The following is a 15337-nucleotide window of genomic DNA, read 5'->3' as shown; positions in this document are numbered from 1 at the left end:
TGAATAAAAAAAAAAAAAAAAAAAAAAAAGACAACGCCATGGCTAAAAATGAAAAGGTCAAACAATAGTACACATGACACAACATAGAAACCTAAAGAATGAACAACACCAAAATCTTTCAGTTGATTTGACATGTAACCTGATGTCAAGGACATAGAGGCAGAAGCAACAATCGAACTACAACCAATTGTCTGAAAATAGATGGAGAGTATATATGTTTTCATGAAGATCAAAGGAAAAGATTTGCACAATATTATGAAGATCTCAGTGTCCCAAAAGAAGAAATATATGACAATTTCTATCTAAATCTATGCAAAATTCGACAAAGCTATCTGCAAGAGGCCTTAGAAGAGTAAGAAGACAATCCTGAATTCTTTACAGACACGGACATAGAGAAGGCAAAAGATTGCCACAACACCAAAAAAAAAGTCCGGATAAATTTGGACATACAGCTGAACATCTTAAATATTCCAAGCATACTATAGCACCTGCAATGAAGACAATATTTAACAACATTCTGATACACAGAAAGATACCAATATTTTTCAAATCTGGTATACTAACACCAGTACTTAAGAAAGAAAAAGAACCAACAGAGACCAGTAACTATAGAGGCATAAAAGTAACACCAATAACTGGGAAAACCTTTGAATACTCATTTCTAAACAAACTGATGATAGAGCCAAAAACAGACCTCCAAATTGGATTCACTAAAGGTTTGTCGCCAATAATGGCAAACTTAATTATCTCAGAAGCTAGATATGAGAATGACAATTTCTATATAAATATTCCGGATGTTAAATCAGCATTTGATGTATACCAACACACTATACTGATGAATAAAATGCTTAATCAAGAAATCCATGCAATATACTGGAAAATATTAACAGAACTATATGCTGACCTAACTACACAGGTTAAATGGCTTGTTGGTATAAGTAAACCTTTCCAAATTAAACAAAGTGTAAGACAGGGAGGAATACTATTAACCCATCTATACAAAATCTTTGTCAAATATCTCCTGGTAGAATTGGAACAAAATTCAATAGGATACTAATTAGGAAATATATATATGTAGGATCACAAACTTGCGCCGACGATATAGCCTTTATATCGAATGACAAGCATGAACTACAACTAATGCTAAATGTGCTCGGAAGATATGCAAAAGTATACATCCAACAAAAACCCAAATCATAGATTGTTCAAAAACAAAAAGTGATTACAACTGGACACAAGATGGAAATGATGTAACAATAGCTAAATCAGGTGTACACCTTGGATTAACAAAAGCTGAAAACAACGTCATATAAATGTAAAAGAGAGAATGAAATTAGCAAGAAGAACTAAATACGCTCTCATGGGATCAGGATGTCACGGTAAAAATGGTATAGACTCACCAACCTCATATCAAATTTACAAAATTTATGTTATTCCAAGGTTAATTTATGGACTAGAAGTGCTACCTCTAGCAAGATCTGATATTGAACAGTTGGAAAAATTTCATAGAAAAAATCTTCGCCAGTTACAATCTCTTCCAGAAAGAACCGCTATTTCTGCAGTGTTACTACTATTAGGAGCACTACCAATAGAAGCAGAAATTCATAAAAGAGCGTTGTCTCTCCTACTTGCACTACTAACATGCAAAAATTAAAAAAACAATACATCAGCTTATTGAAAGACAAATAACAACAAATTTTGATAACAAAAATAGCTTCTTTTCTAGAGTTATGGATATATTAGATCTGTATGAACTTCCAACCATTTTACAACTTCAAAGAAATGTTCCAAAGAAAGAACAATGGAAAAGAACTATCAAGCTGAAAGTAGACAAATTGTGGAAGGACAAGACCTTAATAGAATCTGAAAGAAAATCTAGCTTAAAATTCATGAATATGGAAAACTATATCACTAATAGAAAGCTGAATACTAAAATTTATGATAAAAGAGATGATTTTTCATTTCCTATCGTTAATTATCCATTTTTAGATGGTGACGTTCCCTTGTCACCATCTTACGGTGTTTATATATCTCAACTTGTACGATTCGCTCGTGTATGTAACAATGTTTTAGATTTTAACGAGAGAAATTTATGTATTACTGAAAAATTATTACACCAGGGTTTTCGATATCACAAACTAGTCAAAACATTTACTAAATTTTATCATCGGTATAAGGACATCATTCGTAAATATAGCTCACAAACTGCAGACTTCTTATACGTTCAGGTATTTCACATCCAATTTTTTATGGAAATATTCTTTATAAAGCACAAAGGTGTCAGTATTCACCTCAAAAACTAACAAAACCTTTGAATAGACTTATTAAGAAGGGATATAGTTACGATACTGTTGTCAGGTCATTAAAGATTGCATATTTTGGCGTTAATATTGATTCACTTATAGGGTCTTTGCATCGGAACTAAACACATTTATTCAAAAACCAGTTGTTGGCATGACACGGGTTATGTTCTTCTCATATATGTTATGATGGTATGATACTAAACCCCTAACGGGAAGGATTGTGCCTGGTGTTTATATGATGAAATCATAATCTTTCAGTCAGTTTAATTGAAGTCTGGAGCTGGCATGTCAGTTAACTGCTAGTAGTCTGTTGTTATTTATGTATTATTGTCATTTTGTTTAATTTCGTTGGTTACATCTTCTGACACCAGACTCGGACTTCTCTTGAACTGAATTTTAATGTGCGTATTGTTATGCGTTTACTTTTCTACATTGGCTAGAGGTATAGGTAGCACTCCACAGTTAGAAAATAAAATTGAAAATGAGCCACAAAATGTTTTATCATCTCCTATTCCTAGATTTCTAATACATTAATCTAACTGTTTGTGTTGTACATGTGCATATGTATGTAATCAGTATATTCCATAGATTTGATTTTCAAAAGTTAAAAGAGTGAAAATTAATTACTTTTATGTGTATCCATGGCAACATTCTGCATTTATTTACCATAAAATATTGCAAAAAGTGGGGTGGACATGTCAAATATCCCCTCAAAATTTGGATCAAACTAGAATTTCAATGCCTTTGAGTGATACCTTTTTAGAAACTGTTTTCATAAATCTTCCTAATGATCAAATAAAAAATGGGTGTCTTTCGCCTCATTTTTTCGTAAAATCCAATCACAAAGTTCGTGCGATAAAAAGTTGGAAAAAAACATTACAATAATTGCCGGACCAATGTATGGTAGGGACATGCAAATACGGACTGTCATACAGAAAACAGCCTATATTACATACATTACATAATCTTGATGTTCATATAAACCCAATACAAAGGCTATTTTAATACTCAGCTATCCAAAAATGAATTTTATTGCACACTAGCTCTCATATTTGAAAAATCCACAGGGTCCAAAATGCGAAACTACACACCTAACTGTGGAGTGCTACCTTAAGGTGAAATTTTTCCCCACCTGCCTCAATTTTTATTATATTTTCTATGTTCTACTAGCTGTTACGATGAAAATGGTACTTTAGTTTTTAAAATTGGTTCAGTAATAAAGATTTTATGAAGGTTAGCAGTTGATCTTGAAACGCGACGAAAAGTGATTTAAAAATAAATGCTGGATCATAGTGAAAAACTTCAAGTCTGTCTCATTTTTGGGTAAATTTCTAAAACTTTTCCCATTATCTTAATTTAAAATCATAAAATTACCTTAAAAGAGGACAATTGTACAATTTTTAGGTATTTGAAAGCACTTATAGGTCAATTTTGCTGTAAATAGCATACCTAACCTTGGTTAAGAAGCTCTCAAGCAGGGTATAAATTTCTAGCAGTACTGGCATCATTAAATTTAATTAATGCCAAATTATAATATAAAATCCTGCTTAAAATGTTTATTTGACTTATACGCATTCAAAAATATAAAGCGATACATTCTGAGGATATCATATAAAGCCCAATATTTGGTTATAATGGCGAAGCTAATGGAGTACAAATTTAAGACCGCAACATGTCTAAGTGTCAAAATGTGTATATTTGGTTGCTAAGGACAGTAAACAATAAAATAAACATAAATTGCATTCCTAGCAGATTTTTTACCTTCAGAACTAAAACAAGAACATAAAAGACTAAAGATTTGTGGTCAATTTTATCTTAAAAAGTGCATTTCTGTGCTTTCTGATGTGCCATAAGGTAGCACTCCACAGTTAGAAAATAAAATTGAAAATGAGCCACAAAATGTTTTGTCATCTCCTATTCCTAGATTTCTAATACATTAATCTAACTGTTTGTGTTGTACATGTGCATATGTATGTAATCAGTATATTCCATAGATTTGATTTTCAAAAGTTAAAAGAGTGAAAATTAATTACTTTTATGTGTATCCATGGCAACATTCTGCATTTATTTACCATAAAATATTGCAAAAAGGGGGGTGGACATGTCAAATATCCCCTCAAAATTTTGATCAAACTAGAATTTCAATGCCTTTGAGTGATACCTTTTTAGAAACTGTTTTCATAAATCTTCCTAATGATCAAATAAAAAATGGGTGTCTTTCTCCTCATTTTTTCGTAAAATCCAATCACAAAGTTCGTGCGATAAAAAGTTGGAAAAAAATATTACAATAATTGCCGGACCAATGTATGGTAGGGACATGCAAATACGGACTGTCATACAGAAAACAGCCTATATTACATACATAACATAATCTTGATGTTCATATAAACCCAATACAAAGGCTATTTTAATACTCAGCTATCCAAAAATGAATTTTATTGCACACTAGCTCTCATATTTGAAAAATCCACAGGGTCCAAAATGCGAAACTACACACCTAACTGTGGAGTGCTACCTTAAGGTGAAATTTTTCCCCACCTGCCTCAATTTTTATTATATTTTCTATGTTCTACTAGCTGTTACGATGAAAATGGTACCTTAGTTTTTAAAATTGGTTCAGTAATAAAGATTTTATGAAGGTTAGCAGTTGATCTTGAAACGCGACGAAAAGTGATTTAAAAATAAATGCTGGATCATAGTGAAAAACTTCAAGTCTGTCTCATTTTTGGGTAAATTTCTAAAACTTTTCCCATTATCTTAATTTAAAATCATAAAATTACCTTAAAAGAGGACAATTGTACAATTTTTAGGTATTTGAAAGCACTTATAGGTCAATTTTGCTGTAAATAGCATACCTAACCTTGGTTAAGAAGCTCTCAAGCAGGGTATAAATTTCTAGCAGTACTGGCATCATTAAATTTAATTAATGCCAAATTATAATATAAAATCCTGCTTAAAATGTTTATTTGACTTATTCGCATTCAAAAATATAAAGCGATACATTCTGAGGATATCATATAAAGCCCAATATTTGGTTACAATGGCGAAGCTAATGGAGTACAAATTTAAGACCGCAACATGTCTAAGTGTCAAAATGTGTATATTTGGTTGCTAAGGACAGTAAACAATAAAATAAACATAAATTGCATTCCTAGCATATTTTTTACCTTCAGAACTAAAACAAGAACATAAAAGACTAAAGATTTGTGGTCAATTTTATCTTAAAAAGTGCATTTCTGTGCTTTCTGATGTGCCATAAGGTAGCACTCCACAGTTAGAAAATAAAATTGAAAATGAGCCACAAAATGTTTTATCATCTCCTATTCCTAGATTTCTAATACATTAATCTAACTGTTTGTGTTGTACATGTGCATATGTATGTAATCAGTATATTCCATAGATTTGATTTTCAAAAGTTAAAAGAGTGAAAATTAATTACTTTTATGTGTATCCATGGCAACATTCTGCATTTATTTACCATAAAATATTGCAAAAAGGGGGGTGGACATGTCAAATATCCCCTCAAAATTTGGATCAAACTAGAATTTCAATGCCTTTGAGTGATACCTTTTTAGAAACTGTTTTCATAAATCTTCCTAATGATCAAATAAAAAATGGGTGTCTTTCTCCTCATTTTTTCGTAAAATCCAATCACAAAGTTCGTGCGATAAAAAGTTGGAAAAAAACATTACAATAATTGCCGGACCAATGTATGGTAGGGACATGCAAATACGGACTGTCATACAGAAAACAGCCTATATTACATACATTACATAATCTTGATGTTCATATAAACCCAATACAAAGGCTATTTTAATACTCAGCTATCCAAAAATGAATTTTATTGCACACTAGCTCTCATATTTGAAAAATCCACAGGGTCCAAAATGCGAAACTACACACCTGACTGTGGAGTGCTACCATAGGGGGAGGGTTGAGATCTCACAAACATGTTTAACCCCGCCGAATTTTTGCGCCTGTCCCAAGTCAGGAGCCTCTGGCCTTTGTTAGTCTTGTATTATTTTAATTTTAGTTTCTTGTGTACAATTTTGAAATTAGTATGGCGTTCATTATCACTGAACTAGTGTATATTTGTTTAGGGGCCAGTTGAAGGACGCCTCCGGGTGCGGGAATTTCTCGCTACATTGAAGACCTGTTGATGACCTTCTTTCTATGGTCGGGTTGTTGTCTCTTTGGCACATTCCCCATTTCCATTTTCAATTTTATTTATTTGAGATCAATAAATATCACAGAGTCTGAAAAAAAAACCATTTGCCTCGTTTTGAACTTTGAAAAGCAATAATCAAGACTAGGATGATAACTGGAACATACATACTTCAGGCAGACCAACATAAATTCACTCCATATACAGTAGATCCAACTTGACAATTATGCAAAACTTATAATGAAGACATAACTCATTTCCTGACAACCTGTACAATACGGTACTACGAGAGAAAAATATTTCCTTGATATAAGAAAAGAGATTACTGATAAAATCACACCAGCAAAATGGAACTGCACCTTCATGAACAAAACTGCAATAGTACAATGGCTAATAGACTGTCTAAAATATAAGGAGTTGTTTGATAACTGTGAAAAATTCATGGAAAATATTGAAAACAAAACTAGAAACATGTTATTTCAAATGCACATAGAGAGACTGAAAATTTAAGACAACAAATAATAACACACATTGTGCATATAGTTATATAAAGATACATATATCGTTAAGTGGAGGAATTGACAACCAAATGAGAATAATGATTATCATAAGTAACATATACATACCAACACAGAGTCTGTCATTCAATAATTGTATGAAGCTTAAATAATTATTGATCACTCCTATCCTTAACTGGCTAATACATTTATGATATGGTCCTTATCATTTATATAACCCGTTTAAATTTATTGATGGTGACAAAACGTTTTTATAACTTTTAAAAGTTTTTTTGATATACATTGATCATAAAGTACATATAACATTCCACTGCGAAAATCTGCTTTTTTAGATTTTATTAAATTCTTACATCTTAACTTATTATTTTAATACATGGATCTTATTAAATCAAACCTCTTTTTAATGTACCTTTTATGCATTGTTGTTGTTTTTTTCTATGGTCGGGTTGTTGTCTCTTTGGCACATTCCCCATTTCCATTCTCAATTTTATTAATAGAGACATCATGCAGAGTGGGGGATGTATAATGACGATGACCATGACTGCGTCTAAGTCGAGGAGTAGAGTTGAAAATATTCATCACATTCACCGAGCTACACGAAGGACTAGATAGAATATCTATACCATCAATTTTGTCATTGCAACCATATGGTGTCGCAGTTCCCAATTGTCTAATCCAGTAGTTCTCTTTTTGTCTACGGAGAGGCGTTGTAAGATTAGAACTGTTAAACGAATGCCATTCAAACAAAGACAAAGCAAAACAAACAATAGGATATTACTAGCATACTAGTATACTGTTACTATTTACTATTACAACAGCATTATTACAACCATTAAACATTATCATATTGTATGTACTCATTTTTCGTAAAGAGATTAAAACAAGCAGTATTGTTTGTTTCTTGATCCTCTGGTTTATAATGAAAGGCTCATATAGATCTTCTTTTGATTTATTTTAAACAATACTGTGAAAAAAGAATCCATTCAAATAATCAACTGCAACTTTATGTTTTTTTTTAGGAAAAGGTACATTGTGTGTATATACTGCAAGATATTTTCATGATAGTGTTTTGTCCCTCTAGTATGAGTTTGACTGTCCCTCTGGTATCTTTCGTCCCTCTTTTATGGTAGAAGTTTTATTATCAAATCTAGGAAATGCTTGCGTTTTAATGATTCAAACATATCTAACAACTATGTGAAATCAATTACTCAATTATTTGATAAGAAAATATAATGAAATGATAGTTTGAAACGATGAATAAAAAAACTTTTTTTTTCTTCAAAAAGCATTCAGCTCAATCAATCACAAAGACAGATATTTGTGGTCGATCATGTATAGTGTTTTAAAAATGAACAGAGAGCAATGACTTTGATAATAAGCAGTAAAACTTGAAAGACCATGTTCATTCTTGCGATACTAAAGTAACAACACTGACAGTTAATATAAAAAGAGCCATTGTAAGTAAAGTGCCTGCAGCAGATGACATTATCTATTCAATCATTTGTAAGAGCATTCTCCTAAATATTCTACAGTGTGTGATTTTGCGACGAACACTAGAGACCGAACAACATGTATAAAGAAGCAGTTTATCACAGAAAAGTTGAAATACCCTTTTTATATATTTATGGTTTTCAATTTGTTTACCACAGGCGCTACATACTACACAAGTGAGGATCTTTAATAAGTTGAGCAATACTATAAAATTGCAATAAAGAGTCACCCATTTCAACAGAAAACAGGATACAATCCTTCTCTTGCTTATAATGCAATTGAAGACTACATCTTTGCTACTAAGATTGAAATTGGAAAATTAAATACTAAAAAAATCAAATCAAATATTTCCATCAAAGAAAAAATAGCACTATCGACCTTAAGGAATAACAAGAATATCATAATAAAAAAAGCAGATAAGAATTCATCGACAGTGATACTGGACAAAGATAAATATGACAAATTAGCCATGGATCATTTGAATGACCCAATTCACTATGAACAGGTGGATAAATCAGACTTTGAAGAACTTATAAAGATTCTCAATGAAAAAATAAACAATCTGTACCGGAAATCTTATATTGACGATACTACTCTAAAAATAAAGATTCTCAATGAAAAAATAAACAATCTGTACCGGAAATCTTATATTGACGATACTACTCTAAAATATCTATCAATTCCAAAAAATACAAGACTTGGAAGACTGTATTTCCTACCAAAAATTCACAAAGTGAATGACCAAGACAGAAATCAACTAAAAGTTAACAAAGAGTGGCTAGACAATATTAATATTACGGGTAGACCTATTGTATCATTATGCAATAGTCCACTTGAAAAAATAGGGACGTTCCTCGATTATTTCATTAACCCGGTGGCAAAACAACAATGGACCTACACTAAAGACACCACTGACTTTATTAATAAACTAGAAAATTCAAACTTCCTCAGGAAATAATTATGTGTTCATTTGATATTTCATCTATGTACACAAATATGCGTCATGAAGAAATTATTGAGGCGGTGGATCGTGCTTGGCCTAAACTAAATAAATGTGTATATGAAATCCAACTTCCACCTAAAACAGAATTTTTGGAACTACTAAAAATAGTTCTTCAAAATAATATTTTTGAATTTCACGGAAATATTTTTCGGCAGAGAGTGGGTGTCCCAATGGGACTATCAGCCGCACCATGCCTAACAGATCTAAGAATGTTTGAAATAATATCAGACATACTAAATCGATTCCAATATTCGGAGGACATCCTAATGATCTCAATTTACAGGGACGATGGGTTTATAATTTTTAATAAATCTGAAAGACATTTCATGGAATTTATAAAAATTGCTAATAGCATTCATCCATTAATTAAGTTCACACACACCATTTCAAATACTGAAATACAGTTCCTAGACGTAACAATATATAAGGGGAAGAGATTCTTGGAAGACAACATTTTGGATGTTAAACTATACCGGAAACCTACAGATAACTTCCAATACCTAGACAAAACCTCCTCTCATCCTAATGCAGTCTTCAAAGGATTCATTATTGGGGAAACAATAAGAATAATAAGATCGTCTAACAATGAAATCGACAGAAAACAGGAAATAGATCTTTTCAAAAATAAATTAATACAAAGAGGATATAAAGAAAGCCAAATTGAACCGATTATGAAGGAAACATTAAAAAGATCTAGACATGGTACATTGATTTATAAAAAGAAGAAAAAACGTATAGCGCCACCTCTAGTGTTGGCAACTAGATACAATCCTTTGTTTAAACAACTTGGCAGACTGATAAGAAAACACTGGCACATCATTGAGAAAAATAAAACTGCAAAACAACTATTCCCAAAACCACCTATAATTGCATATAAACGACATAAAAATCTAAAGGAATATCTTACATCATCAAAACTATAATTTGAATGTAATTAAGGACACACAAGAAAAGATAGTATATATAGAATAAAAGATCCGCCAGGTGTCGTGCTCGTTAAGATAATCGCATCCGATATAAAATGCAAGCATATTAATAGATCAAATAAATAATTTAAGTATTGGCCAGAGCACCTGATGAGAATGAACGGCCTTGGTCCGAGTATGACCTAAATTGATATCCGAAACACCATGCGGACCATGCGGAATGAAAACAATAAAACATTTAATCCAACACAATAGAAAGAATACTTAAATAATTACATGACACCAATACACTTGGGAACACACAACGAGTGTCAAAATCAAACCCTCATGACAAATTATAATAAACAGAAAACTGCAAAATGTCTTCCAAAAAACGAAGACATTATAGAAATGCTTGATTACTCCTTGGATTGGTTTAGACACGTGTAATAATTTAATTAGGCAATCCAATAAAATTGCAATAAAGAATCTATAATTTTCAAGGTTATACATTAGTTTGCTTTAACCAAGGATACCTTAATTCAATCAAGCCTTGTATTATTTGAGAGTTTAACGGCGAGTATATGCAGTCATTAAGGATGTATTTATATTAAACAGAACCTACTACCTAAGCCAATTAAAACTAAAGTATAGAACTTTTATGTTATGCAATTATTGTTTTAACAATCCTTTTTTGTTATAACAACAACTGTAAATGTATATTTGTTACTCCGGAAAGAAGTTTTGAAAATCGATTTAATTACATCATTTGATTACATTATTCAATTACATCATTTTTTTTAAATTACATTGTTTAATTACATCATTTTATCTTGACGCAACATCATCTTTTAAGCCTCTAATTGTGTTGACGTTAATGAGGTTATCGCATAATCTCTAATTAGAACAAGCACAACAAACCCGGTAAGATCCGTAAGCTAATTTTGCCTTTATATATACAAATCTCGTATCTTTAACAGCACATTTCAACATATATTTGTTTCACCTTATAGAAGTTTCTATGCAAATCTTGTTGTAAACATTACTTAAATATATTTTCCTTTCGAAATGAATTTCATTACACTTTATTCCATAACGAACAAATATTGCGTTTTTTGTAAGTAATAATAGCATGCCATGATATTGCTTCCGTTTTGGAACTATAAATGAACACCTCTTCCATGACAGTAGAAAAGGAAGATATATCTATCCTACAGACAATGATATCAGGAGCTTGATACGATCCATATAAAGATAAAGCACAATTGTTTATTAGACAATTATCCATCATTAGTTATCATAGGGCAAAGATACATTACCGGTCATCGTACGGGCTCCAACAATCAATAAGATGTGTATAATATTAAGCTATAAAATGTTCTCGAATGACATGGGGTGAAATTCCTTGAAAACGAACAAACGGCCTAAAACATATTAAGACAAATATTAACGAAAAACATTTATGCAAAGACAGAAATCAACAACAATCAATCGATTTCATAAATGTAGTTGTGCCACTTCAAACACCCAAACTGTTGGTACCATGATATAAAATAAACAATAATATGAACGCTTTAAAACTCAGATGGAAAGGGTGTCTTACGTTTTGTCATACCGCAATTTTTCAAAACTTACTATTTATTATGTGAGTTCATCATTGCCGAAGAGCGTTGGATGACCTATAATTGTTGAAAGATCCAATATGTGTCATTTCATGAATGTTGACGCATTGGCGATTGATGGACACAGCTTATAAATTTGAATATATGTTTAAAATAATGGATTCAACACCGCAAAAGGAAAATTAATAATAAGGAACATGTTCTTCGCCATGAATTTTATCACAGACTTTTCGTTGATAAATAGAACTATATACATTTAAAACATGTTTGAATAGAAACGCATCTTACCTGCGTTTGGCTAGAAACTGTGATTCACAACAATACAAGATTAGAACACGATTACTATTACATGTATCAAAGATGTGGTACATATAAAAGAGGGACGAAAGATACCAAAGAGACAGTCAAACTCATAAATCTAAAACAAACTGACAACGCCATGGCTTAAAATGAAAAAGACAAACAAACAACAGCACACATGACACAACATAGAAAACTAAAGAATACACAACAGGAACCCCACCAAAAAACTAGGGGTGATCTCAGGTGCTCCGGAAGGGTAAGCAGATCCTGCTCGACATGTGGCACCCGTCGTTTTGCTTATGTGATAAAAAAAAATCCGGTAAATAGTCTTAATTCGGTAGGTCAGGTTGTAGTTACGACGTAAGGAACATATCCGATATCATTTGTGAAACGGTTATTCCATAACGGTCAACCAACTCGTGATGGCGTCCGTAAAATTTACGAAGGGATGATTTCAACTTCACCATTTGGAACTCTTGGTTTAATAGCTTCCTTGTGAGCAGTAACCCTCTATCAAGAAAATCATGATAGGAAATGCAAGCACGGGAATATCGTATCAATTGGGAGGATATATACCACGTATGCAGGTGCTGCTGGAATGTTGCTACTTAGAAATGGAAAGTTCACAATTGGAAAGCTGAAATCATCTCTTTTGTTGTAAAGTTTTGCTTTCAATGAATAGTAGTAAATACACATTTATGTCACAAATTGTGATACTTATCTAGTAATGAATATTCGATAATGTTAAATGGAATATGAACAAATATATCAGAATTATTAGACAGTCAATTCATGATATGATTCATTGACCACGCACAAAATACTTGTATGGAAATTGTTTAGCATTAATGTTTATCTTTGGTCACAACATGACAGGTCTATAGTCCTCCAAAGTATTTGGCGTTCATTTGATACCATCATTACCAAATTGGTCCACTTATATGCAAGTAAACAGATAAGCGTAGTTCGGGTCTCATATAAGATTATAAAGTATGTGTTCTCTACTTCAATGATTTTAAATAGAAAAGTAAAATCACAAAAGTAATGAACTCGAGGATATTAAAAAAAGTCAAATGGTAAAATCAAAAGCTTATACACATCAAACAAACGGATAACAACTGTCATATTTCTGACTTGGTACAGGCATTTTCTTATGTAGAAATTGGTGGATTGAACCTGGTTTTATAGCTAGCTAAACTCCTCACCTGTAAAACAATCGCATAAAATTCCAATATATTGACAATGATGCATGAACAAACCAAACACACACATTAGGTAAAAATGTCAAAAATAGGGATACAGCAGTCAACATTGCGTTATCATCCTTATCACTATTAAAACAAAAAAATGTAATAAAGCAGCATTAAAGGCATACATCAAATTTAACAACCTCATTTTGCTTTTTTATAATATGATGATTTTTTATCTATGTTAACTCCACCCATAAAGGACTGAAAGATCTTTTTATAAGATACTGTCATAAAAACAGTTTCGAATGTCATGTTAAGATTATATATAAAAAAAAAAACCAGAAACGACATTAAATGTGAAGGACCAGAACACAACATTCAGTTGAATGAATTACATTAAAAAATATATTACTACTTCCATGACTCTCTTTTATTGTTGTTAATCATGCCCAGCTATTGTAAGTTTTTTTTTATTGTTTTAAGCTTGGATTTAATTTTCATGTTTATGGCTTATTGTTGTTTGACTTTTTAGTTGGGTTAGTTTTTGTTGTATTTGGTTGTTTTTGTTGTATTTGGTTGTAGATTTGGTTGTTTTCGTTGTTTTAGGATGATTTCAATAACTTAAGTTTCCTTTTTTATCTTATATATCCTTGGCTTTCGAATATCGGTTTTAAGTGTTCCTGGTGAGGGTTTATCCCGAAAAGCGCTTTGTTTTTCTGATGTTGCCGTTAAAAGAAAAATAAAAAATACTGAACTCCAAGGAAAGTTCAAAACGGAAAGTCCCTAATAAAATGACAAAATCAAATTATAAAACACATCAAAATAATGTATAAACAACTGTCATATTCCTGGTACAGGCATTTTCAAAGGTAGAAAACGGTTAAGATTGTGTTTTTTGTTGTTGTTGTTGCAGTCTTTTTGAAGAAATTCGTTTTGAAATATCATGATTATTAAGTTCTATTCTTATTGATCAATAATCTTGAAAATAAACAGTTATTTCGTAGTATATAAAATTTGTTAATCCCTTTCTTTATTTATCTCCCCTTTGTTAATTTTGTAAACCTCCTCACTAGTTGGTTGCCCGTTATATTATATATGTTTCACAGATACCGATAAACATGATCCTATTGTCGTAACCTCTTTTTTTCCAAAAGTTATCAACCAATTAGACATATCATCGGTCTTCTATTTACATAAGCACTATGACTGATGACGCATTTGGATCAGGATCTGCTTAACAACTCTGAGGGATCTGAGATCAACCAAGTTTGTTTTTTTTTGTGGTTTTCGTGTAACTTAATTTTTTTTTCTGTGTTTTGCTGTGTGTTCTTTTAGATATTTTTTGGGGTCTTATTCTTTTTTTTTCTTGGCATTGTCATTGTAATTTCGACTTGTGCGTTTTAAAGACCCTTTGGTTTCTTTCGCCTCCATTTTGCTTGAACTATTTTTATATTTGAATGCATAGACTAATAGCAGTGATGTTACCTATAATATAAGGAAGCATTTGTTTCCAATTCTGAAGTATTTACCCGGTAATTACATTGTATTCCTTGAAGTGATTTCATGATACCTTGTAAATGTTTGATTAACATACTGTGTATTTCCTTGAGAAAAGGAATACATTTTTTCTATTCGTTCATAAAATGAAATCGAAAACGATCAGTTCCGGGGGAGAGTTGCTCATCAAAGGCCTTGTAGGATAATGGCTTTCTTTGTAATTGTTTTATAACTTCAAACTAATTGTTCTTGTGTAAGCAGTGCTGAACGTTACAATATTCCTTTATGTAAGAAATCAATTTTGTCATTCGATTTGTTCACAGAATTTACTTACAATATT

The 15337-nt window shown here is 31.6% G+C and overlaps 1 protein-coding gene across 1 annotated transcript; it reads left to right on the top strand.

Annotated features, from left to right (window-relative positions):
* The first annotated feature begins 9473 nt into the window (after positions 1-9473).
* Positions 9474-10403, top strand: LOC139482562 (uncharacterized). The gene has a single exon (XM_071266474.1). The coding sequence runs from the start codon at positions 9474-9476 to the stop codon at positions 10401-10403; it is 930 nt and encodes a 309-aa protein (XP_071122575.1).
* The last annotated feature ends 4934 nt before the right edge of the window (positions 10404-15337 follow it).

Source organism: Mytilus edulis, chromosome 7, assembly GCF_963676685.1.
Source record: "Mytilus edulis chromosome 7, xbMytEdul2.2, whole genome shotgun sequence".
NCBI classification, from domain to species: domain Eukaryota; kingdom Metazoa; phylum Mollusca; class Bivalvia; order Mytilida; family Mytilidae; genus Mytilus; species Mytilus edulis.
The sequence above is the reverse complement of the archived record's forward strand: the minus strand, read 5'-3'. Positions and strand labels throughout refer to the sequence as shown.